Source organism: Mobula birostris, chromosome 2 (assembly GCF_030028105.1).
Source record: "Mobula birostris isolate sMobBir1 chromosome 2, sMobBir1.hap1, whole genome shotgun sequence".
In the NCBI taxonomy this organism is placed as follows: Eukaryota; Metazoa; Chordata; class Chondrichthyes; order Myliobatiformes; family Myliobatidae; genus Mobula; species Mobula birostris.
This window is the reverse complement of record NC_092371.1, coordinates 59,645,160-59,672,592: the sequence shown is the minus strand read 5'-3', so window position 1 is coordinate 59,672,592 and position 27,433 is coordinate 59,645,160. Positions and strand designations below refer to the sequence as shown.

At 40.8% G+C, this 27,433-nt stretch overlaps 1 protein-coding gene across 3 annotated transcripts in view; it reads right to left on the bottom strand.

Annotated features, from left to right (window-relative positions):
- The window catches only part of dnmt3bb.1 (DNA (cytosine-5-)-methyltransferase 3 beta, duplicate b.1), a 267,878-nt gene that overhangs the window by 65,781 nt on the left and 174,664 nt on the right, over nucleotides 1–27,433 (bottom strand). For all 3 annotated transcript variants that reach the window (XM_072241847.1, XM_072241850.1, XM_072241849.1), the window contains exons 9-15: nucleotides 19,663–19,804; nucleotides 19,169–19,294; nucleotides 19,037–19,081; nucleotides 16,245–16,324; nucleotides 13,893–14,005; nucleotides 9,938–10,121; nucleotides 8,787–8,871 (exon numbers count right to left, since the gene is read on the bottom strand). In XM_072241847.1, the coding sequence (XP_072097948.1) occupies nucleotides 8,787–8,871; nucleotides 9,938–10,121; nucleotides 13,893–14,005; nucleotides 16,245–16,324; nucleotides 19,037–19,081; nucleotides 19,169–19,294; nucleotides 19,663–19,804 (775 nt within the window). The remainder of the gene's footprint in view (nucleotides 1–8,786; nucleotides 8,872–9,937; nucleotides 10,122–13,892; nucleotides 14,006–16,244; nucleotides 16,325–19,036; nucleotides 19,082–19,168; nucleotides 19,295–19,662; nucleotides 19,805–27,433) is intronic.

Below are 27,433 nucleotides of genomic sequence, written 5' to 3'. Positions count from 1 at the left end.
GGAGATCAAAAAAGATTCAAGCTTAGTAGAACATTCTGTGGGAATAAGATTGTTATAGCAGAGCTTTCATTGGAGTTTAGAGCAAAAAGTTTAATTAGACCAGTATGTAACAAACCAAGTCTTATGCAAATTAAATGCAAAATACAGGAAATGGAACTAATTAATAAAATAATCCCAATCTAAAGTCAGCTTTCTTTTTAGACACTATACATGATAAATCACAGAATAGAGTATCAAGAAGCACAGGAGCAGTTGCTGGAGCTATAAGGAAACAGGAACTGGCTCTTTCAAAAAATTGACATTGGCTATGTAAATAGAATGTTACATGTGCAAAGGGCTAAGGTAAAATTAGTAATTCTGAAACAGTTAAAAAACTAAGTTGCATTTGGCAGAACTTTTTGTGACACTGGAAAATCACAATTGATGAACTAAGGAAACATTTAAAATTCTTCCAGGGTTATTAACAATATAAAACATTTAAAGCACATCTCCAATCTCTAATTCAGGAATAGGGAACTCTTAGAAATGAGCAAATGCTGATCAAAGATCAGATTGTTTAGCTACCCAAGTGATAAAGCAAGCTATAGACAGTTCCTGTACACATGCTTTTTTTGTTAGGAGCTGAAGATAATTTGCTGATTTTAAAAAATTGGGCAATTTAGCAAATTGAGGCATTGATTATGGGCTGGATTATGAAAGACTGCCACAGGATACAGAAGGATTATCAGGCTGAGCACAAAGATATGCTATTCAATGCAGAAAATATTTTTGAGAAAGTAAAGAAAGGAAATATACCATGTATAGGAAGATTTTTTAATATTCTACTTGGTTAAAATAGCAAATAATAGATTCATTCATGTACTGACATTAACAGTAATTGTCACTATTTGAATCTCTAATAGACTAAAACTTGGCAACTAATCTAAAATTAAAGCTGATGAGCATCATACCTGAAGTATCAATATTTTTTTTTCCACTTTCAGATCTGGATTTAGCGCTAGTGCATTTTTTAAAAATTTAATTTCTTTTTTGCTCAGCATAACAAAACTTTCAATTTCCAGATAAATTTATATTTACATTTCTTCCCCTCACAGATATCAGCTATCAGAACACTTCCATCAAAATATAGACATCACCACAACATTTTATACAAAAGCCCTTATTAGTACAGCAGATAGATTTACATCTACATACTTCAGAAAACATTGCCATATTTTATGAAAACTATTTGTTTTTCAGTGTACCACACATGTCAAAAAGTCCAAAGGAATGTATTCCATGATTAATTTACACCAACCAAAAAGTGCAGGAGCCTTATTGGATATCCAACAAAGTAAAATGTTCTTCCTCACACAAAAAGTTAGGATGTTAAAAGGTTTTTTCGGATGTGCATTAATAATACGACTGCTGGGTAAGCCTAAGAGAAAAGACACTGAGTCCAGTACAAGCCCCATCTTCAGAATCTTTTCCATTTCACCCAAAATATCACTCCAGTATGTTTGAAGTTTGGGACAAGTCCAAAAACAGTGGGTGAAAGTTCCAGTATTTACTTTACATTTAGAACACATTGGAGAAACCCCCATCTTAAATTTCGAGAGATGATCTGGAGTCAGATGGGCTCTATGCAGAATTTTGAGTTGCAATGCTTAAGTTCTATTACAAACTGAAATTTTTCTTTGCATTATCACAGATGTCTTCCCATGTTTCAGCTTTAATTCTACTCCTAGCTCTTCCTCCCAGACCCTTCCCAGCTGCTCAGCATCTCCACAAGAACATTCCCTCAGGATGCTGTAAAAAGTACTAATGGAGACTTCACCCTTAGAACAAAACACCCTCCTTTCTATGTTGGAACTATAGAAATCAGCTAACAATGATGTTTTTTTTTTCCTGTATATAATCTCTTATCTGAAATAAACGAAAAAGATTCTTGTTGGGCATGTTAAATTTCTGTACTATTTGACTAAAGGATATTATTGTTCCTTCATCAAACAAATCCCCTAGATGGAAAATACCCTTAGAAATCCAAAGTTTAAATCCAGAATCCATTATGCCAGGCTGAAAATCTGGACTGCTGGTTATTGGAGTGAAGGGTGATATTTTCGCTGCACTGCCCTCAATTTGTCGCACCGCCCTCCAAGCCCTGACTATTAATTGTTGTTGGATTGCGACAATACTCCTTGATTAGTTCCATCTTACTGAGGAAAAGCAAATTAATAAGAGGGCATTTTGCTTGTGAAGCTTCAATGTCTAGCCAAATTGAGGAGGGGTCCCTACAAACCCAGTCAACCACATTAAGATAAAAAGGAACTTAAATGATATTTTTTGATGTCTGGAAAATCCAGACCCTCTAGACTATTGGGAAGCTGTAACTTAGACATTTTAATACAGGGTCTTTTTTTGTTCCAGATGAAAGAAACAAACCAACCATTTATTTATTTATTTAAAGTATTTGTTGGGTAAAAATGACTGGAATCATTCGTATTGGGTAGAGCAAACGAGGAAGAATGTTCATTTTGAGCAAGGATATTCGGTCAAGCCAAGAAATGAGAAGAGTGCTCCATCGCTCAAGATCCTGTTTGATTTTGTCAAATAACTGTGTAAAGTTAGCTTTGAACAATTGATCAAACGTAGGTGTGATAAATATGCCCAAGTAAACAAAACTTGTCTGCGACCATTTAAAGGGGAAAACACCCTGAGTGTCAGGTACCTGCTACAGATTATATAGGAAGATTTTAAGTAAATATTCTTGGGGACTGGCTGACCTGGGGAGGGGGGGGGGAGTGGTGTTCAAGTAGGGTTAATCTCACCTCAACATATCTTTTACAGTTCGGGTTGCCAACTTTCTCACTCCCAAATAAGGGACAAAAGTAGCAGTCAAATCCCAGGACACTTTACCCCAGGAAAGACTACCATGACCATGAAGCCTTGCGTGGGCACCTGTGTGCACATGTGCGTACGTGCAGATCCCACAAATCGGTTTTGCCTTCATCTTCCCGACTACACTGTACATACATTATTTCTACTTTATATAGGCTGTGTATTTATCATATCATTCCTGCTTTTACTATATGTTAGAATTATTTATTTTCGGTTTTATTTGTTATGATTTGTTCGGTTATTTTTTGGGTCTGGGAACACTCAAAAATTTTTCCCATATAAATTAATGGTAATTGCTTCTTCTCTTTATGTCATTTCGGCATGAAAGGTTTCATAGGAACGCTGTACCTTAGCGGGGGAAATCTGGGACAAGAGCCGTCCTGTATGGGACAAACCAATTTAGCCCAATATACGGGATGTCCTGGCAAATACAGGACAGTTGGCAACCCTATGTTCAAGTTCAACAGTGCATGACAGGGAATGAGGAAAGGTGCAGCTGACTCATATCGTTTCCTCACAGCCCGGTAGCACATGCTTTGCGGCCCGGTGGTTGGGGACTGCTGAGTTAGAACAGCAGTAGGCAATAAGCAAAAACACATTTCATTAAAGGTGTCAGTGAATACAGAAGGTGTCATGAGAAGGGAAATGGATTCTTCAGCTTTAAGTCTAGAAGCAGCAAATAAGTATAGCAGGCATATTTAATTTTAAGAACTCAACAACATCATACGAGAGCACATGTACAATTTTAGGCCTAGAGGTTATTGGAATTGAGAAGATATAAAAACAGGTTGCAAAAATTAAGATTTCTTTCCCCCTTAGATCTATGTAAATTGGGCACTGTATTGAAACAAATCTTCAGAAATAGGAAAGTATACATTTGGAGTATTTCCTGGAAATAATATCTCTATAAAGATTCACTTTGGGGCACGGGGATCTCTTTTACGAGATATCATTGAAATATATTTCAACTTGTTACATACACCTGTTACGGTGCATTCTCCAGATACCTTAAAAGGTAACCGTAGCCTTCAGCCAGGAGCAGATGTTATCAGGTGGTTCCCAACCTTCACAGAGTGCTTCAACCCTTAACCACCACACTCTCCAGTTGGTGGGCTGGCAGTGGTGGCCAAATCACTGCCCATCTGCCCCATGCTTCCAGCATCCCTCCTCTTACCTACTCCAAATCCAACAAGAAGCTCGTTCTGCCTCTTCCCTCCCCATCCTACGAGCTGCTTGTTTTTTGCTCCTTTCGTCAAGGCCCAGAGCTGACACCAACCACCATGCTGACTTGGCTGGGAAACCTCTGCTGCCGATCTCCACAGGGAACAACCATGCCTGCCATCCCTTGTCTTTGCACTCCTGCACTAAGGGCTGGTACTTCAAGGCCTTTCTCTCGTGGGCCTCTTCCCATTCCTCCTCCCACGGTACAGTCAGCTCAACCAGAATTATTTTCCTGTCTTCAGTTAATCACAGTACGATGTCCGGGCGTAGGGTTGTATGCACTACATCCGAGAACTGCAGCCTCCTTCCCACATCGACCCTCATCTCCCAGGACCTGGTCATTAGCCGCAGATTGGGCTTTGGTTGTTTGTTTACGAAAGGCCTGGCTCCCTCTTTGAAGAAAGTTTTGGCCTTCCTCAAATCTGTGCCAGCCGTCCTCTTCTTGCATCTCTCCCGCTCTAGTGCGTCAACAAGAGCCAGAAGCACCTTATCGTGGCACCACCTATACTGTCCTTGAGTTAAAGCTGTTTTACACCTGGACAGTATATGAGCCAGTGTCCCCTTTTGACCACAGAGCTTATAGTTCGGGTATTCTCTCAACCCCCATGTGTACAGATGTAATGGTGAAGGAAGGGTGTCATACACGGATCGCAAGAGGAAGGAAATACAGAAGGGCTCCAGTCTCCATAACTCTGCCCATGAGATCTTGTGCTTGGGCAGATCCCATTTTGTCCAGGCACCCTGGGACCCTCGTCCCTCTGCCTTTGACATCCGCTTCTCTTCCTCACGGATCCGTACTTCTGCCTGTACCATGTCTCGCCAGTTCCGTATGCTTGCGTTTCCCCACTGCTGGAAGTGAACTGAGCCGAGGCCTTGCCGCCCAATGCAGGGGTTGCCGATGATATCTTGCAGCTTCGGAGAACACACTGCCTGCTCCACAGCTGTGGCTGCCCACTTGCGTCCAGATCTGGTTGTAACGCCTGCTTGCTTTACCAAGACGTCATTGGAATCTCTCAAGCTTAATAAGGCTCTGCATTTTGCCACCTTGAATTCCTCCACAACAAATGACAGGGGAAGCTGCACTTGCCCAGATCGAATATAGAGGCCCACTGAAGAGAAGCTTGGGGGAACTCCCAACCATCTCCGCAGGTGCTTGTTGGTTTTCCTCTCGATGCCCTCTACGGCAGTCATGGAAAACTCATAAGTGTGAAGAGCCACAGAAGCCTGGGCAGAAGGCTGTATTGGTACAGCAAGGTCTTGAATTTACCAGAAGTCTGGATTTGTCTATCTTCTTCAGCTATTCGTCTGTCTGCTTCACAGCATTGGTGACATTGGCTCCATCTGTCAGTGACACATTAAACTACTTCCGCAAGCATTTTATCAGGTTATCTTCGATGGAAGGGATGACCTCACCCTGAACTTGGAGGCAAAACTTGCTAGTAACTTTACCCTATCTGATCACCATACACCTGGACTTCTTGGCCTTGAAGAACATCCTCACCCAGGTGGCTACATTGTCCAGGGTTTCCAATACCCAGCTTGCTTGGACATGTGACACAGTTGTTGTAGTGATGTCGTCCATGAACCTTCATAGAGCCGGCTGAACAATGCCCGACTCCATCGTTCATTCCCATAATAAACAGAGTGGGGGAGATGGTGCACCCTGTTGGAATCCCCTTCTGGAGGTCCTGCCAACTATTTGTGAAATGGGCTGATGTAAATCTGAGTTTGAATCCTCCTAGGTAGCTGGTGATCATGTCTTGAATAGCCATTGGGATGTAGTAGTGGTCAAGTCCTTCTAGGATGAGGTCGTGTGGAATAGACTGGTAGGCGTTCGCGAGGCCTAACCAGACAACTGTTAGGTCACCTTTTATCTGCTTGGCCTCACAGATCAAATGGCTAATCATTGAGGTGTGTTCCAGACACCCCAAAAGGCCTGGAATACCGCCTTTCTGGATGGATGTGTTGATATAGCAGCTCTGCGTCATGTAAGAAGTCAGCCTTCTTGAGAGCACAGAAAAGAAAATGTTACATTCCACATCCAGGACTGAAATTGTCCTAGACTGGGCAATTGTGGAAGAATCCTCTTCCTTTGGAATAAAGCATCCGTCTGCCAATTTCCAACTTGATGGAATAGTACCTTTGGCCCAGATCTTTCTCATGACCTTCCACAGCCTCCGAAGAAGTTTTTGGGATTTCTTATACACCTTATAAGGTATGCTGCTTGGGCCTGGGGCAGCTGATGCTTTAGCTTTCCAGATGATGTCCTAGGTTTCCTGCCATGTAGGCTCCTTCACATTCAGTTCAATTGATGGATTTTCCGGTCTACGCACAGCCCGATTGGTTCCTAGTCCCTGACCCCTCCATGGGTGGCTGTGTGCCTCCCGCAGGAACTCCTCTACCTCTGGCTTCGAGCTGGATAGTAGACCAGATCTTTGTTGGCCGAGAAGAGTCCTGGTGAAGCTGAATGGATTTCTCTCAAACTGTGCTCGCCTTTTCTCTTTCTTCCCTGTTTGCTGTCATAGGTGTTCTGCCCTCCGAAGTTTGCATAGCTTTTCCTGCAGCATACTGGTTAAGACCTTGATTCCTTCTTTTTCAGCCAGTGAGCTGGTTTTAAACCTCTTGTTGAGCATCTTTAATTCGCCTCTCAAGCGATGAACCTCCCTTTCCCTCCTATTTGGTTGCCGCGGTAACTCAGGCTGGCTTCTCCACTCCATTGGGCCAAATCGTTCCTTAGCTAGATTGTATGCTATGGTTATGAATGAGTCGATTTTTCTGTGTACTGGACCTGCTAAGGCAACTTCCAGGATGCCGTCTAGATCATCATCGAACTACATGCAGGCAACGTTGTCTGACGATCTAGGCCATTTGATCCCGTCTTTCCTTGATGAATGGATTGGGGTAGCTGAAGAGGAACTCACTTGGTCTGTCGTTTAGTGCTGAGGTGACTCAAGTATAGAGAGATCTTCAGCTCTGTGGGGTGCTTCCCAGTTGGAATTCTCCTTTGTCTCCGTCTGAGTCCGTGCTCTGCACTTGGATCACCAATGATCCACATCTAGACCTGCTCTGGTATATCTTGAGCCCTCTGATGTTCTTGCAGACTTTCCTGCAACGACACTTTATCCTGAATTCCTCTCCAGTCAATGTTGTTTGCTTTAGCTTCCTCGTAGTCGTGTTTCCTGTCCTGGCCGTTGCCGGTATGACCGTCCCGTTAAGTCTCTCATCCTCTCTCTCTCCCCCCCACCCCCAGGAGATTCTGCGGTTATTGCTCTTCATGCTCAATTGTAGCTTGAGTGGTGCCCTCTTGTAAGTGCTGACCACAAGATTGCTAGCCTTGTGAGCCCGTGCCAGTCTTTCCTGGAGGTCAGCTATCTCTCCAGCGTCACCGACCTTCCTCGGTTGCCATCCAGTCTTTCCTGGAAGCCACTGGTACAAATCAGAGATTACTTGTTACATAAATCTGCAGGTGTCCAACCCGGTGAGACGAAGGAGGGGCCAGGCCCAGAGTCACCCCATAGTGCCCGGAACCTCCAAGTGTTGCAAACTAATCGCTCTAACATGAAGTCTAACAGGAGGCGGATCAAATGGCCTGCAGCTAACATGGTTTCACTGTTGAAGCAGTTTGATGAAGATGTTAACCAAATTCTGGAGGCAACGGCGAAGGGAGGGGTTGATAGGAAGATTCATAGCCCGTTCCTTAGTTAGAGCCTGCAGCGTTTTGGGCATCGAGGGAGAGAGGAAGAGGAGAGCCATCCGCAGTATCACCGATGCAGCAGAGAGGGCCTCAAGATGGCTGTGGCTCAAAGGGGGCCAGCCATGGAGTCATAAGTAGCTAGCCATCTGGACACAAGCTGGGGTCTGATCAGCCCTGGCTGGGTCACCTGGAGGAGGTTGGAAGAGGTTGTATGATGTTGAAAGACCCAAAACACCCGATGATTCCAGGAACATCACTGAAGATGTGTCCAGAAGCATCAATAGATGTATGTACACAGGGTGCATTCTCCAGATACCTTATAAGGTAACCGTAGATGTATACTTGTTTCAAGGCTTTAGAGACAGGCAAAAGCAAATACTTTGAATTTGGTTGCTCATGTAGATAGACACAAATGTAAATCAAATTGGGCAACTGTCTGGTTTCTGAACTATTCCAAAGGTTAGGTGGATCCTCCTTAAGCAAATATTAAATTCCATTGCCAGCTCCATATGATGGTCAAAAATGTTGAGAATAGAAATTCATTGTCTAACTATAACAACCATCCACCTAGTTTGCACTTCAATGCACAACAGTCAACTAGTTCATAACTATCATGTGTACCTCATACTTGCAATGCAACTTTAAAATTAGTTTCATGGATTCTGCTCATTTTTAGGATATTTAATCATTTAACCTTGGTCCCTTTCAGTTGAGGATATTCCTCAAAGTCTAAACAGTCCGTGTTCTGATATCAAACAATTAAATAATTACAATCTCAATCACTTGGAATGCAGATATTTGTGCCAGTCCCATTTGCATTCTTTTCACCATTTCTAGAGTCTTCATCTGCATTTCTACCTACTGACTGGACAAAACTCTGACAATACATTCATTAACAAATAATTTGCACATAGTAATCATGAAATTCAGTGCCATATTTACTAAACTGCATTTCTACTCTACAGACTACATTATAACATTGTTGGAATTTTACCTGTTGCTATCCCATCAAACAAGGACAGAACTTTGATTGGTTTTCTATTCTCAGCAGGTACTGCTGGATAAATTTTAGGTGGATCCTGGAATTAAAAAGAAATTGCATATGTTCAATTGTGATAGGATGCAGGCTAATTGCAACTTAGCTTTGTATTTTAAAAATAAATTCTGATCTAATACATAAAACCACTTTCAGTAGATTCCTATCTAAAAAAGACATTTAGTAAGGTAAATTTTATTCTTATATTTACATATAATTTGTCAATATCACTTCTTTCTCAGTACTTCATACAAAACCAGGCAACTAGTTTGAGGTAAAATTGTTTCCCAGCTTCTATTATATTTGTAAACCTTCAAATATTATGCATTGGGAGATTATTTGCCCATTGTAAATTACTGTAAAAACACATTTCCAGCATGAAAATGCTGATAAGAAATTAATTGTCAAGTTTCTCACGTATTTAATAAAAATATCTTCTATAATATTGTTGAAATGATATGGTGTATATTGTGTTCATAGAATGGCAAAATTTATTTCTGTTTTCACATGATAAAGTCTCATAAATTATTCCACTAAACACTCAGAGCTGATTTTCATTTATTTAATTTTCTAGAGCTGGGCATTCTTGGCAAGGAAAGCATATACACTCTGTTGCTAATCGGCGCCAGTTGACTGACTGACTGACTGACTGACTTTCTTTCTTTCTTATTTAGATACACAGCATGGAACAGAAGCTGACTAAGAAGCTGGGAGGTGATAGACAGAAAAGGTAAGGGGCTGAGAGAAGAAGGAATCTGATAGGGGAGGAAAGTGGACCATAAGAGAAAGGGAAGGAGGAGGGGCACTGGGGGAGGTGATAGGCAGGTGAGAAGAGAAGAAGGAAGCCAGTGTGAGGAACTGGAGAAGTGAGAAGGGGAAAGAGGGAAGTTACTGGATATGAGAGAAATCAATATTTATCAGAATGGACTTGTTCTGTCTTTTGGACAACCTTCACTGTTGTGTAAATGTCAATGTTGTAACTGCACTGGAGAAGCCTAGTATTCTATTTTTTGCAATACTTTGCAATCTGTCTTACACAGATTCAATTCAACAACAAATAATTTCATATATAAGTATTCCATCTCAGCAAAAGAAACTGTGCTACTTACATATTCTTGGCCATTGTCACTGGCAAAAAATGCTTGAAGCTTCATGGTCCAGTCACTGCGTCTTCTCAGAACTCCATAGCTTTCGTATGGAAGGCACATGTAACATCGCCAAGGATCTTGTACCTTGGCTTCTTCAGAAGCACCTGGACCCACCAAAATATCTATGCAGTCCACACAAAAGCATCTAGACACAAAAATAGGTAATTGCCTAACTAACATCATTTAAAATATAGGGCACTACATATTCATGTTTGCAAAAGATATAAAGAGGAGGCTTTGTAAACGATACAACCAGAAGCTCAATTTTAAAATAATCTACTGAAAACATTTAAAGAAGTAGTAAATCTGTAAGCACAACTTGCACATGAAAATGGATTACTGTTAATTAAGTGTAAGGTCCATTTTAGAATTAGAAGGAAAGATTAGAATAGGTTGAGATGTTAAAGCTGGTGATAGTTTGAAGATACTTCAATGTACATTAAAATAATATGATCAGATGGCAATAATAATTAAACTGACTCATTGCATTTTGGCCTTTATACCTTTAGGATTAGAATACAAAAGCAGAACTCATTGTCTAATTATAACAAGCATCTTAAGGGAGAGGTAGACTTCAACAAGAGAAATCCAGACACTAGGCACCGCCATCAATGGCATAGAAAATTAGGATGCACAAGATATCAGAAGAGGAGAAATTCACGAATATGGGAGATCGAGAGCTGGGGTGGTGGGGGGACATTAACAATAAGCCCTGGAGGATTTTAAACACCAACAATTTGACCCAAAACATAACACTGACCCCTCTGAATGAAAGAAAAACACAGAGTTGTAAGAAACTGTTGAAATATAGTTCCCATACCTTATGAAGAGTGAAAAGGATGGTATCAGTGGAAGTATGATTGGAAAAATTAATGCTGTATAATCCATGTTGTTTTTAAATTGATCCAAGATAAATAAGTAATAATGCGGGAGTGATAAAGTGCACTCTTTTATAACAATAAATATTTAAACAAAGAAAACCATACAGAGGCTAACTGAATTATCTGATTAATTTGGAGAAACAAATAAAAACAATAAAAGACAAATGTAAACAACAGGAATTCTGCAGATGCTAGAATTTCAAGCAACACACATCAAAGTTGCTGGTGAACGCAGCAAGCCAGCCAGCATCTCTAGGAAGAGGTACAGTCGACGTTTCAGGCCGAGACACTTCGTCAGGACTAACTGAAGAAAGAGGTAGTAAGAGATTTGAAAGTGGGAGGGAGAGGTGGAGATCCGAAAGGATAGGAGAAAGACAGGAGGGGGAGGGATGGAGCCAAGAGCTGGACAGGTGATTGGCAAAGGGGATATGAGAGGATCATGGGACAGGAGGCCCGGGGAGAAAGATGGGGGGGGGGGGGGAATCTAGAGGATGGGCAAGGGGTATAGTCAGAGGGACAGAGGGAGAAAAAGGAGAGTGAGAGAAAGAATGTGTGTATAAAAATAAATAACAGATGGGGTACGAGGGGGAGGTGGGGCATTAGCGGAAGTTAGAGAAGTCAATGTTCATGCCATCAGGTTGGAGGCTACCCAGACGGAATATAAGGTGTTGTTCCTCCAACCTGAGTGTGGCTTCATCTTTACAGTAGAGGAGGCCGTGGATAGACATATCAGAATGGGAATGGGATGTGGAATTAAAATGTGTGGCCACTGGGAGATCCTGCTTTCTCTGGCGGAGAGAGCTTAGGTGTTCAGCAAAGCGGTCTCCCAGTCTGCGTCGAGTCTCGCCAATATATAGAAGGCCACATCGGGAGCACCGGACGCAGTATAACACCCCAGCCGACTCACAGGTGAAGTGTCGCCTCACCTGGAAGGACTGTCTGGGGCCCTGAATGGTGGTAAGGGAGGAAGTGTAAGGGCATGTGTAGCACTTGTTCCGCTTACAAAGATAAGTGCCAGGAGGGAGATCAGTGGGGAGGGACGGTGGGGACCAATGGACAAGGGAGTCGCGTAGGGAGCGATCCCTGCGGAAAGCAGAATGTGGGGGGGGGGGAGGGAAAAATGTGCTTAGTGGTGGGATCCCGTTGGAGGTGACGGAAGTTACGGAGAATAATATGTTGGACCCGGAGGCTGGTGGGGTGGTAGGTGAGGACCAGGGGAACCCTATTCCTAGTGGGGTGGCGGGAGGATGGAGTGAGAGCAGATGTACGTGAAATGGGGGAGTTGCGTTTGAGAGCAGAGTTGATGGTGGAGGAAGGGAAGCCCCTTTCTTTAAAAAAGGACATCTCCCTCGTCGTGGAATGAAAAGCCTCGTCCTGAGAGCAGATGCAGCAGAGACGGAGGAATTGCGAGAAGGGGATGGCATTTTTGCAAGAGACAGGGTGAGAAGAGGAATAGTCCAGATAGCTGTGAGAATCAGTAGGCTTATAGCAGACATCAGTGGATAAGCTGTCTCCAGAGAAAGAGACAGAAAGATCTAGAAAGGGGAGGGAGGTGTTGGAAATGGACCAGGTAAACTTGAGGGCAGGGTGAAAGTTGGAGGCAAAGTTAATAAAGTCAATGAGCTCAGCATGCGTACAGGAAGCAGCGCCAATGCAGTCATCGATGTAGCGAAGGAAAAGTGGGGGACAGATACCAGAATAGGTACGGAACATAGATTGTTGCACAAAGCCAACAAAAAGGCAGGCATAACTCGGACGCATACGGGTGCCCATAGCTACACCTTTAGTTTGGAGGAGGTGGGAGGAGCCAAAGGAGAAATTATTAAGAGTAAGGACTAATTCTGCTAGATGGAGCAGAGTGGTGGTAGAGAGGAACTGATTAGGTCTGGAATCTAAAAAGAAGCGGAGGAGCTTTGAGACCTTCCTGATAGGGGATGGAAGTATATAGGGACTGGACATCCATGGTGAAAATAAAGCGGTGGGGACCAGGGAACTTAAAATCATCAAAAAGTTTAAGAGCGTGAGAAGTGTCACGAACATAGGTAGGAAGGGATTGAACAAGGGGGGATAAAACTGTGTCGAGGTATGCAGAAACGAGTTCGGTGGGGCAGGAGCAAGCTGAGACAATAGGTCTGCCAGGTTAGGCAGGTTTGTGGATCTTGGGTAGGAGGTAGAAACGGGAAGTGCGAGGTGTGGGAACCATAAGGTTGGTAGCAGTGGATGGGAGATCCCCTGAGCGGATAAAGTCGGTGATGGTGTGGGAGACAATAACTTTTGCTTCAAACCACATTATGGTTACTGAAAATAAAGACTATTAATTTCAGAAATTTACCTATTTCTTGTAATTATTAGGGAAACACACTGAATAATCCCAGTGAAGACTCCCAAAATAAAAAGACAGATCATGAGGCAATGATCTACAATCTACAGATGGTGAAAATTTGCAATAAAAAGCATTAAATACTGGGAATGTTCTGCAAGTCAACTAGCAGTTGTGAAGAGAGAGCCTGTAACAATGTAAATGAAAGATCTTTCATCGAAACTGGGAAAGGTTTAAAAGTTGTTTTAAGTTGCAAAGTGGGAAAAAATTCAAGAGGAAATGTGGAGAACAGGAGAGACTGAATGACAGAAGTAGTGATAATGTTTGTTGAAAGTTTGTTGCCAGAAGGGGTGCCTGGGTAGGGTGTGAACAGGAGGAGATGAAATTAAGATGCAGGTAAGATTTTAAAGAATGAGATAGAGATAGAGACAGAGGGCTTTGTTGGAACAGTGAAGTGGACTGAAAGGAAGTGTACTAAAAGCTCCATCTGCTTTTGGTTTCCCTTATGTAGAATTCATATTGTGAAACACGGGGAGGATATTTTTGACCAGTGGCTGAGAAATAATTTATCTTCAATCTGGGTCAAAAATTTAATTGGAGTTTGTGATGCAGTCATACTAGTCAAATCTCTAAGGGTCATACTAATATTTGGACTTGGTACTGGGCATGAGTGAAACTGACAATCATCCAAAAAACAGCTCTACAGTTGCCATACCTGCAGCAGTTTGCATTCCCACACAGTAATACTTCTCGGCCACCACAGCACACAGTACAATACGATTGGTAACCATCATCATCGTACATGTATGAAGTCTCCAGGTAGATATCCTGCAACATGCCAATAAATAATTACCTCATGAAGGATCATATCTAAGGATAATGTGTACATAGGTCAACTATTTTAATATGTGAATGTACATTTGATATTAATCATTTTTAAACTATTTGCACATGTGGGTATCACTGATGAGGCCAATCCTTATTGTTACCCCAGCTGCCTAGTTAAGATGATAGTCAACTTTTCTCATGGTGACAGTATTCCACAATGCTATTTAATGGAAGCACTGTGAAAGAATAAAAGAACACAATCGATATATTTCCAAGTCAGATTGGTAATTGATTTAGTTGAGCATTCCTATTGGGTTTGTTGGCTTTCTTCCTTTTCAGAAAGTTGTTGCACTGTATCTGGTAAATGGCACCAGTAGGAGCAGATTCATTCTTCTGGGCCTCCAAAGGATCCGTAGCTGTTAGAGCACACAATATGTAGTGAAAGAAGTTCCAGGAAATATTGGCAAAAATAACAATTTTTTAATCCACTTCAAACTTGCTGCGACTTGTGTTTGGCTCCACTGTTGCTTGTAGAAACAGGTGAACAGCTACTTGTATTATGCCACTATCAACAGGAAAATCAACTGAGAGGAATTTATACCAGCATCCAGCATTACCACTTACACTCAAGACATCTCTGTGTATTTAAATGTAAGTAGCAGTGCTGCTGAGGTATCCATTTGGAATAGTGACAGGAGCCTTGTCAATGACAAATATGCCAATACTTCATAAATAATTGAGATTATTCCAATCTATTAACTATTTTGGTGATGATATTTAAAGCAAGTCATTCAATTAGAAATAGAAAGTACAGTAATTTATTATTTTGTTCATAATTTTGGAAAATCACACTTCTTTAGAGAAACCATTGTGAGTGAAGAAAACTTGTGCTGTCTTGTTGGCCGAGCTTTACCAACCAGAGTTCCAACTGTGAACTTCCCAAATCCATAATTCTCTGGTCCGGATGCAGAAAGTCTACCTTGCTGGCTCAAAACACTCCTGATTCTGATGATTTTGTCTGAGAGATAACAGGACCTACCCCAGAAATATAAATGATGGGAAAAATATTTCAGTTTATTAATTTCCCTGTTAGTCTGGAGTGTTCTTGTCCCACACTTTTTGCTGTTTAAATAGCAAAGCACCCACAGGATACAGCCCATTAATTTCAAAGCAGTGCAATGAATGTTGATCTTGTTGCAGTTATACCTCTAGTGATAAGAGTCTGCTCAGCTTGAGGTCAACATGCATGGATTGTGTCTTGAAAAAGATTGCAGAAGCCATGTACCTATATTCCGTCTGTCTATATTGTATTTTGTGTTGTACATTTATTATGGATAATTTGTCCGGTGGGTTGGGGCCTGGCAGAAGCGAAGAGTATAGTTATGTAATCATGTTTTGCCTTTAGTTCAGTTTTAGTCTGGTTAGAGCGGGGGAGGGGGAATGATTGTTAATGTTTAAGTACCTTTGAATATGCTTAGACCACTTATTTTGTTATATTGCTAGTTTTAATTTCATTAGTCTTTTATTATTACAAGATTGTTTGTCTCTGCTGGTTTCTTAATAAAGAATCAAACGTACTTTCTTTGACTTAGAACTTTGTTATTCCTGGAATGCGTCATACAGTGTCAAACCCATGCTTAGTCTCTGAGCGGTTTTGGTTTGTTATCAAATAAACACTACAAAGATGTTTAAATTGTAGGAAACAAATTGGATTACCTGCCCAATTTTGGAATCACCTGAATTTCAATCATTAGTTTAAACTTAGGCGGGTTCAATAGGAATGAAGAACAGACTGTACCCCATTGTGTCTTTTGCTGAGCTATCTAGATAGTTTTGTAATATGACCACATTTTTCCTGTGATGAATCATACACTCCAGTCACTGCAGAAGAAAAGATAGAATCATTGTTACACCTAATCATACATCCTACAACCTAGCGGGTGAAATATAGGGAGTATTTATTGTCCATTAATCCATTCAGAAAGCGTGAATGTTCAAAGAGAAAGAAGGAATGAGGCTGAACTAAAATAGCTCATCATTCAATTCAAAAATGATCATTTGTCCTTCAAAATAATGACTGCATTCAGGAAACGTGCTGGGTGAAAACCAAAGGCAAGCTTTTAATATCCCTGGTCAATGCATAAGCTTGGCACAAAGATTATATTAATCAGTCACTTTTGTTCTGTCCCAACAGCAGCCTACTACAATAGCGTAATTCCAAAAAAGTACACACACTCACCTTGCAAACAGAACACAGACCACCTTCAAACAGTGGATGGAAAGTGCTGACTCTAATGCTGCCACAAGCAAGACAAAATTCTAATCAAAAGTAAGGATATGTATTAGAACCATGTATCTCTACCACTAGCACAGTCATGCTTATTTGATGTTAATAAATATTTTATAGATGCTGAAAGTGGTGATCTATTCTTAAAAGATCTTTATTATTCTTTTATATAAATGGTAATAAAGATCTTTTAAAATGAATAGCAATTCTCAGTTTCTACAGAATTCTTTTGCCAGACTAAAGCATTCCATCAAAACATATTTGAAGTTATTTTAACCCAATCCATCATGGAAAGCTGACAGTGTCAGTTTGCCCAACTGGTTACTTGCAATTTGACTTTCCACTGACAGACAAAATTACATGTTGCTCTAACAATTTTTCTACTTATGAGCATGGTTATGTGCAAAATCACACTGCTTTACAACCACCAGACTTTACATCAACCAAATTCAATAAATTACTTTCCTCTACAAATCAAATCAGCAATGTTGGTCTCATTAGAACCAAGTCAAATCTAATTGGAGAATTATATTCAATCCTAGTGTTTCTCTGTTGAATGTTACAGACTTCTCATTACAATTCACAAACTGATGGAAATAATCTGATTTAGGAAACTGAGTTTCATCTTTAGTGAACGGGATGGTATTATAAATGAATGAAATCAGCAACCTGAGTTGTTATGTATCACTTTGTCAGATCTAGCCTTTCACCAACAGGCCAAAAATTATTGGTTTTCTGGATCAGAATTAAGACAAATTTCCCTCAGATCCTTGGTATTGTTTACATTTTCATAATCAGTGACCTCGGTTCAAAAATCATCCATACATGTCCACTACTTCCCCATGTAAACCTGCATTTTTAGCATTTCTCTGCAATCCATTTAGTTCTATTCATAATCATAACACATTACTCACTTGGGATCCACAATGATCTGAAATCCATATGGAAGGTTTTTTTTTAATTGTGGTGTCTGATCTTTCTACATCCAAGTACCCTATTAAGTTATCAGAATTCGCAGCCACACGCACAGAAAACTAGACCTGACCTTATATGGAAAAGGGCAATTAACTGAAATCTTTTCTGTGCCAATATGGTTTTGTCACTGAACTACTGGTAGCTTTTACTGTCCAGATGGCTAACAGGAGGACAGTTTTGAATGTGGAAGTAGTTAATTAGAAGATGATCTCTACCTGCTGAAACAATTGCCCAATTTCAGTGCATGTCATATTATTTGGGGAAAGAATACTCAAAGCAAGGCTAACTAATAGTATAAAATGCACCCATAAAGATTAAGATGGATTAGTTATTGTTGGGTAGCTTACTCCTAATGGAATTACTTTTCATTAACATCCCCTTCCACATCAGACAGTGAATCAGGCAATTTGACCCCAAATCATTTGCGTGCTCACAAAACAGGTGCAGTCTGAAGTCAGTCAACTGGCATTGCACAGTTAATAACAAAACCCAGCTTCATAGCACTGGCACTGTGACACTATGTGCTGGGAGGAAACCAATATTATACACATTATGTGACCTTCAGTGCAAGTAGAGCACCCAGTGGTGTGTTGGCATTGCATATTATTAAATGTTCCAAGCCTATATTATCTGTTACAAAATGCTAATGAATCAATTACATTACTAAAGAATTTTAACTGGTCTTAATAATAAATCTGGTATTGTTACCCATTTACAATTAGGCTCGAAGAGCAAGACATATGATAGTTTTGATGGAACAGCAATCTACATTACCCATCATTATACGGTGACCTCACAAATATAGATGAATGTGGAAATAGCCCATTTGCATTCTGTCCTTTTGTACACTTGCACAGGATAAGGTATCACTTTCACAACTGGCGTGGTTAAGCTATTTATAAAATAATCCTGCTGTAAGATACCCTGAAAACCAAACATTTAGTTTTGTAAGGTCTAAGGGAGCTTTTAACAGTGTATTTAAGGCATATATACTCCCTGAAACTATCTGGACCTAAAAGACAAATATTTTTATGCTGTACATTGTAAGTCTTTTACACAAATATTCAACTTTTAATGGATTCCACCTTTCTTTTCTGAGAGTTTATGTACGATAAGTATATTATTTCACCTTCTTATTTCCAGTTTGTTCATGTGTTAGGTTCCAAAGTAAACTGCTGCCTAACAGCAACAGGCCATTCACCACATAAAAATAAAATCTGGGGAGAAATTTCTTCAGGAGTCAATGGTACGTGTTAATCTTTTACCAATAAGAGCAAATTCTGGTTTACTGCCTAAGTTACAGCTGCTGAAACTTATCTATTCTATATTTAACATTACAGACAATCACAAAATGTTGTAACAGGAACATATCTCTTCTTAATATAACTGTGAAATTATTCACTTGGCAGCAGAATGAACCTGCTGCTTCACATCGCCAACAACCAAGTTCAATCCTGACCTCTGTGCTCTCTGTGAGGAGTTGGGATATTCTTCCTGGGGTCACATGGTTTTCCTCCCATATCCTACCTACATGGGGTTGGCTGGGTAACTAGCTATTGTAAATTACCCCAGCTTTGTAGGTGAGTGGTAAAATTTAGTGTGAATTGCCAAGTATGTGGGGGAGAATAAAATGGTATCGATGGGCCGAACAGCTTGTTTCTATGCTGTATGATTATGAATTTACCAGCTTTCCAGCTCAACTAAATCGTGTAACTGCTATGGCAAAAAAAATGCTTTATTGATCAAGGTTCATAAAATAGAAACATTACCTTCAATGCTTTTATTATTTGACGTAACTTGAAAGAAAATTTTTTCTATGAAACAAAAAAAGAATTTTGTTAGGTGTTAAGTGAAAAAAATGTATTTAGCGGACAAATTCATAACAATAAGGCATTCTTTACCTCTTCCCCGGTGTTCTTCTTCAGTTCCTTCTTTGCTTTTATAGAAACTTGTCTTCTGTTTTTTTGTTGGAGGATAGCATTCGGGGACACAGACCTCGACAGGGGCTCCACCTGCAGTATCAGTCCCTGACAAGTGTTTGAAGATTTAATGTGAAAGAATGCTACCTTATGCAAATAAAATTTGTACAAAAATCATACTAAGGCTAACTGAAATTCAAAAGTTCAATGACTTGGGATGTAAAGCTATTCATTAGCTTCTAATGAACACACCTCAGACTTCACCGTTCACACCTGCATTTTCTTTTTGGTAAATCTTTATTCAGACAAATAATCTGTGTCTTTTAAATCAATTTTCAACCAAACATTGAAAAGCTTAACTGAATAATGAAAAAAATACCTTGCTCTATTTATTAGTTCAGGTGGCTTACAAGCATCATATTCTTTAGTTACTGTAGAAACAGCAAAGTGATCAGATTTTGTTGTCAGTCTGTTACCTGAGTTGTGTTTGGGCTTTATTCCTTCATAACCTTTTGGTTGGAAACCACCAAATGCCCAGTCAAGCATAGGCTTAATTTGTTCTTCCAGAGTACCCCGGTTATTAGAAGGGAATGGCATTCCAGATCTGCTGCTAGCGATCTGTAAGAGTTGATTACTTGTGTTAGATATGAAATTAATCAACACAGCTGTGTAGCTCTTCAGAATGCTGAACTAACAACAACATATTGAACTCACTGTGATGGCATCATCAATAGAATTTGAGCATTAGGATTACTGTAGTGCTCTTAAAATGAGATGACTTGGACTCATTGGCCTCTTTCAGTGCCAAACTAGCCAGTGAATTCTACAAACTCCAGATTAGAGAGAAGTTTGGTTAGAATGCCTCCAGATCAACCATGAACGCAGGAGTACAAAAGAATAAAGGCCACATTGTCATATTCAGAACATCAAAAGGATGTTTCAACATGGACTTATCGAAGTTAGCTATTAATTTTCCTACTGATTGACCAAATCATTTCATCAATGCTTAATGTCCCCTTCTTTGAATTATTATATTCTGAATGAGATCTATGATCTAATTATCATTTATTTGCAATACAGATCTTTTATTAGCAAAACCTCAGTTTCCGATTCATTACAAATGGAGAAAACAGGAATGTTAATACTCTGCAGACAGTGCACTCTGAGGTGATAACTTAAAAAGACCTCACTTGACATATGAGGAACATCTGATGTCTTTGGGCAGGTACTCGATGGAGTTCAGAAGGATAGGGAGGGATCTCATTGAAACCTACTAGATACAGAACGCTCATTGAGAAGAATGCTTCCTTTTGGAGGGGGGAGTCAAGAATCAGTGGGTACATTCTCAGAATAAAGGGATGTCACTTTAAAACTAGAATAAGGAGTAATTCCTTCAGCTGGAACGTTATGAATCGATGTAATTTGTTACCATAGAGGGCTGTAGAGCCCAAACCACTGGATGTAATTAAGGCGGACTTCTTTTAAAGCATCTCTTGAATTTTTGAATAAGGACTTGGAGAATAATCTGACTACAATTTACACAGAATGTGCCTGGTTGCTTGTAGGTGATTTGCTAATTCCAGCAATGATTTGCACACTAATTTACTGGGAATTTCACTTTCTGAGATGGAGTACAATATAAAGACCACTTTTCAATTTATTCCTGCTAGCCAGCAATGGAAAATCATTGGTGTAAATCTTATTAGATACAATCCTTCCAAAGTTGTTCAGTTAACTAATAAGATGCCATTTTTTTAACCTAAATTTTACCACATAATATAAACAGCAAAATAGATTCAAATGAATATTCAGAAAAAAGATGCAAACTGAAACACAATTTAGCCAAGTTTTCATTTCACCTATGTGCTATCAGTAGTTTCTCTCCAGAAAATTAACACCAAGTGTAAAATTTAAAGAAATCATTCTGATAATACTTCCAAACCAGACTTTGTTTTAAGTTAAAGACATCTCACAATGGCAGAATATATAAAATGTTAACCACCGTATAAAGATATAACAAAAGGAAACAGGGAAAAAAGCCATAGTTCAACAGGAGATCAACAGGCATTTATGGAAGGAATAAGAGATGAGAAAGTGAGTAGAATAGATAAATGGACAAGAATCATTAATACCCAAAATAAATTTTGCTAGCATTCATTCCTTGTGAAATTGTATCTTACACAAAGTGCGACCTGACACTCCCATGTTCTGTTCACATTTGGCATCATGATACTACATTGATTGGCCTTATCTCAAACAATTACAAGGTGGCCTATAGGGGAGAAGTCATCTCTCTGACACAGTGGTATCAAGAAAACAACCTCTCCCTCAGTGCCACAAAAACAAAGGAGCTGGTTGTGGATTACAAGAGGAATGGAGACAGGCTAACCCCTATTGACATCAATGGATCTGGGCCCCCAAATCCTGAGAACTTTCTACAGAGGCACAATTGAGAACATCCTGACTGGCTGCATCACTGCCTGGTATGGGAACTGTACTTCCCTTAATGAGATTCCCAGATGGTACGTTGCCTCCCCGGTGCCAAGGTCCAGAACTCTGCAGAGAGTGGTGTGGACAGCCCAGCACATCTGTAGTTGTGAACTACCCACGATTCAGGACATTTACAATGACAGGTGTGTAAAAAGGGCCCATAGGATCATTGGGGACCCGAGTCACCCCAACCACAAACTATTCCAGCTGCTACCATCTGGGAAACAGTACCGCAGCATAAAAGCTAGGACCAACAGGATCCGGAACAGCTTCTTCCCCAGGTCATCAGACTGATTAACTAACGCTGATTTGAGTGTACTCTATATTACCTTGTCCGTTCTAGTTATTATAAATTATTATAAATTACTATGATTGCACATTGCACATTTAGACATAGACGTAATGTAAAGATTTTTACTCATGTATGTGAAGGATGTAAGAAATAAAGTCAATTCAATGATTTTCTTCTGGAAGCACACACACATTTTTGACATCATTATTCACTCAATGCTTATTTCCTCCCTCACTGATATAAACCGGAGCTCAAGGATGCAACCTCTGACCATCATGGCACAAACTCGGTACTAAGACATTTTTTGCTTTCAACATTAGTTAAAGGAACTTTTGCACCGACAAAGGAAGACCTGACTGAACATCTTCAGATATCATTGCAGTTTGCTCAGTCAGAGGTCAGAGCCTAAGAAAACTTAGCTCACTCAGGTTTGCTGATTGAGTAGAAAAGCTAGTGACTCGCAGCAGCTTAGAGCTTTGAATAGCACCCAATCAGAGGTTGGAGGCCTGAGAAGACGTAGTTCCCTCAGATATGCCGATTAACTAGGAAAGGCAGTGACTCGTGACAGTTTGGAGCTTTAAGCAATGGCCTATCTGCATTAACAAGTAGCCATCGTTGGAGTGGTCAGAGTTAGAGTGGAGATTCTGAGACTTTAGCATTTCGAGGCTTCAATCAGAGAAGGCCTCCCACCTACCACCTACCCCCACTGTTTATTGTTCTTCCTTCTTATATCTGTTCAGTTAGAACAGTAGTGATGCCAGGCTCTTCTTTCAGAATGTGCGAAGGCAGGGAGATTTCCAGTGTCCTTGATGATTACATCTGCGAGAGGAGCATCCAGCTGCAGCTTTAACAATCTGCGTTAAGGAATTAAAACTGGAACTAGATGAACTCTGGATCATTCGGGAGTTTGAAGGGGGTGATTGATATAGAGAGGTAGTGACAACAAAGGCGCAGTACACAGGAAACTGCACAGTCAGGAAGGGGAAAGGGGTGAAACAGCCAGTGCAAAGTACCCCTGTGGCCACCCCCCTCAACAACAGGTATATCACTCTGAATACTGTTGAGGGGAGGGGTGGGGAGAGGGAATGACCTAGCAGAGGAAAGTCACAGCAGTCAGGTTTCTGGCACTGAGTCTGACTCTCAGAAGGGAAAGGGGAGGGGAAGAAGAGGTGAGCTGTGATGACAGGGGATTTGTTAGCCAGGGGAACAAAAAGGAGGTTCTGTGCACAAGATTGAGATTCCCAGATGGTATGTTGCCTCCGGGTGCCAAGGTCCAGGATATCTTGGATTGAGTCCTCAGTATTCTTAAGTGGGAGGGTGAGCAGCCAGAGGTCATGGTCCATGTAGTGACCAATGTCAAAAGAAAGAAGAGTTATGAGGATCTGCAAAGAGAGTTCAGGAAGATAGGTACTAAGTTAAAGGGCAGGACCTCCAGGATTGTGAACTCAGGATTGCTACCCATGCCACATAATAGTGAGGCCAGGAATAGGAAGATTATAACGTGGCTAAGGAGTGGAAGTAGGAGGGAAGGCATAAGATTTTTGCATCATTGGGCTCTTTTCCAGGGAAGGTGAGAACTGTACAGAGGAGACAGTTTGCACCTGAACTGGAGGGGGACTAATATCCTAACAGGAAGATTTGTTAATGCTGTACAGTGGGGCTGAACTAGAATTGCATGGGGATGGGAACCAGAGTGCCAGAACAGGTTGTGGAGGCAGATGTTGGTAAGACCTCAGACAAAGTCAGGATTCAAAAGGTTGAACATGGTGCAACTAGTGTCCTGAGCTGTGTATATTCCAATGCAAAAAATATAGTAGGAAAAGCAGATGAGCTCAGGGTACAGATCAACACCTGGAATTACGATACTGTAGTCATTAGTGCAACTTGGTTGCAAGAAGGGCAGGACCAGCAGCTCAATATTCTGAGGTTCTGTTCTTTTAGACATGACAGAGCAGGATGGATTAAAGGAGGAGGGCTAGCATTACTAGTCAGGGAAAATGTTACAGCAGTGCCCAGTCAGGACAGACTGGGGAACCCAGCTAGTGAGGCGTTACAACTAGAACTGAGAAATATGGGGGGCATGGTCACGGTAATGGGCTATGTTACAGACCACTCAGCAGTCCACGGGATCCAGAGGAAGAAATTTGCAGAGAGATTGTAGAGTGTTGCAAGAAACATAAGGTTGTTATACTAGGTGATTTTAACTTTCCACATATTGACTGGGACTCCCATACTGTAAAAGGACTAGATGGGATAGAGTTTGTCACATTTGTTCAGGAAAGTTTCCTTAATCAGTAACAGTAAGTAGAAGTCCCAATGAGAGAGAGTGCAATACTTGATCTGCTATTAGAGAATGAGACAGGGCAAGTCTCAGAATTTTATGTAGGGGAAAACTTTGCATCTAGTGATCACAATGCAATTAGTTCCAAGGTAAACATGCAAAAAGATATGTCTGGTCCATGGGTTGAGATTCTAAATTGGAGAAAGGCCAATTTTGATGGTATCACAAAGGATCTGTTAAGTGTGGATTGGGACAAGCTGCTTTCTGGCAAAGGAGTACTTGGCAACTGGGAGGCCTTCAAAAGTGAAATTTTGAGAGTTCAAACTTGTATGTGCCTGTCAGAATAAAATGTAGAGATAAAAGGTGTAGGGAATCTTGGTTTTCCAGAGCTATTGAGGTCCTGGTTAAGAAAAAAAAGGAGGTGAATAGCAGTTATAGGCAGATAGTAACAAATAAGCTAGTTATTGAAATATAAGAAATACGAGATAACACTTCAGAAAGAAATCAGGAGGGCTAAAAGAAGGCACGAGGTTTCCCTAGCAGACAATGTGAAGGAGAATTCTAAGGGATTGTTAAGAGGGACAAAATTGGTCCTCCGGAAGATCTGAATGGTAATCCATGTGTGGAGCCAAGAGAGATGGGGGAGATCTTAAATGAATTTTTTTGCATCTGTATTTACTCAAGAGACGGGCACGGTCTACAGAAGTGAGGCAAAGCAGCATCAACGTCAAGGACCCTATACAGATTACAGAGGAGGTGTTTGCTGTTTAGGTGGAAAAATCCCCAGGGCCTGACAAGGTGTTCCCTCGGACCCCGCTGGAGTCAAGTGTAGAAACTGCCAGTGCCCGAAAAGATATTTAAATCATCCTTAGTGATAGTTGAGGTACCAGAGGATTGGAGGATAAACAATGTTGTTCGACTGTAAATCATGAAATTTTAGGTTGGTGACATCAGGTAGTGGGACAATTATTGGAAAGTATTCTAAGGGGACCTGATATATAAATATATGGATAGACCTGGACTGATTTAAGAATGGTCAGCACAGCTTTGTGTGTAGTAGATCTTGTTCAATGAATCCTATAGAATTTTTCAAGGAAGTTACCAGGAAAATGGATGAAGGCAAGGCAGTGGATGTTGTGTACATGGTGTACATGGATGCAAGGCATTTGGCAAGGTCCCTCCTGGGAGGTTGGACAAGAAGATTTAGTCACTCGGCATTCAAAAGGAGATAGTGAATTAGATATTAGCTTTGTGGGAGAAGCCAGAGAGTGGTAGTAGATTGTTCCTTCTCTGTCTAGAAGCCTGTGACTAGTGGAGTACTGCAGGGATTGGTTCTGGTTCTGTTGTTGTTTATTATCGATACCAACTATCTGGATGATAACATTGTTAACTGGATCAGCAAATTTGCAGATGACATCAAGGTTGGGGGTGTAGTAGACAGTAAGGAAGGCTATCATGGTGTCCAGCTGGAAAAATGGGCTGATAAATGGTACATGGAATAAAGCAGACAAGCAATACACAGTGAATGGTAGGGCACTGAGGAATGTGGTAGAACAAAGGGATCTGAGAATACAGGTCCATAATTCACTGCAAGAGGTACCATAATTAGATAGGGTCATAAAGCCAGCTTTTGGCACATTGTCCTTCATAAATCAAACTATTGAATAGAGGAGATAGGATGTTATGCTGAAGTTGTATAAAACATTAGAGAGGCTTAATTTGGAAAATTGTGTGCAGTTTTTGTCACCTACCTACAGGAAAGATGCAATTAAGGTTGAAGAAGGGCAGAAAAAATCCGCAAGAATGCTGCTGGTCTAGAGGACCTGAGTTATAAAGAAAGATTGAATAGGTCAGAACTTTATTTCTTAGAACATAGAAGATTGAGAGGACATTTGATAGAGGTATACAGAAGTATGAGGGGTATAGATAGGGTAAGTGCAAGCAGGCTTTTTCCTCTGAGGTTGGGTGGGACTACACCAGAAGTCGTGGATTAAAGGTGAAAGGTGAAAAATTTAAGGGGAACATGACGAGGAGAAACTTCTTCATTCAGAGGTTCATGTGTGAAATGAGCTGCCAGCACAAGTGGTGCACACAAACTAGATTTCAATGTTCGAGAAGTTTGGATTGATTATGGATGCTAGGAGTGTGGAGGGCTATGGTCCTGGTGCAGCACAATGGGATTAGGCAATCTAGATGGCTCGGCAAGGACTGGAATGGCGGAAGGTCCTGTTCCTGTGCTGTACTTTTCTGTGACTCTATATCAAATTTGGTTCAGTGGCAGGAAACAAAGGGCAATTGTTGATGAATATTTATATGACTGGAAGGTTGTTCCCAAATGAGATTCCACACTGCTCAGAACTTGATCCCTTGCTTTTTGTAAAAGAGGTTAATCATTTAATTTTGGAACGTGATAAGGAATTCTCAGAATATACAAAAATCAGGCAAGTGGTTGACAATGAAGTGGAAAACTTCATATTGCAGGAAAATATAATCTGGACAGCAAGATGGTAAATAGAAATTATGTGTGAGGCCATTCAGTTAGGCATGTAACAAGGCATGGAAATATATGTACAATAAATAGAAAGATACTGACTGGGTGGAGGAATCAATGGAACAGAAAGTATGTTGAAAGATCCTTGAGGTAAAAGGGTAATAAGTTTGTTAAGAAGGTGTGCAGTATGCTATTCATTAATCAAAGCTGATCATATAAATTCAGGGAGATATGAATTTAAGATGCCTCCAAGTTGCGACCACCATTGAGTCGCAGCTCAGATTATTTGTTTAGTTGTTAATTTTTAGTGACAGAAGTGAGTTTGGGATCAGATTAGGACTTAGGAACCGGCATGTGGGGAACTAGAGGTCGGGTTGGAGTCTCAGTATCCACTCTGTGTTTGAAGGCTAGGATCTTTGGGCACAGAGCTCAGAAAAAGCGATGCAATGGACTTGTAACATCGTAAACCAGCGAGTTGTTTGCTAAGTCTCCCCTCTCGCTGTGAAAACGGAGACACCCTTTTCTCCTTTATTAGGGAGAGAGAGCGAGCCTGTGGTATGTCGAATGCCAGATGAACAGGTAGTCTTTGGAGTACTGCAAGTCTGTGTCTTTGCTGTAGCTTTGCTCATGCTTGAGTGCTTGGAGGCGGGTGCTGAAGCTTTTCTTTTGCTGGTGGGGGAGGGGGAATTGTTG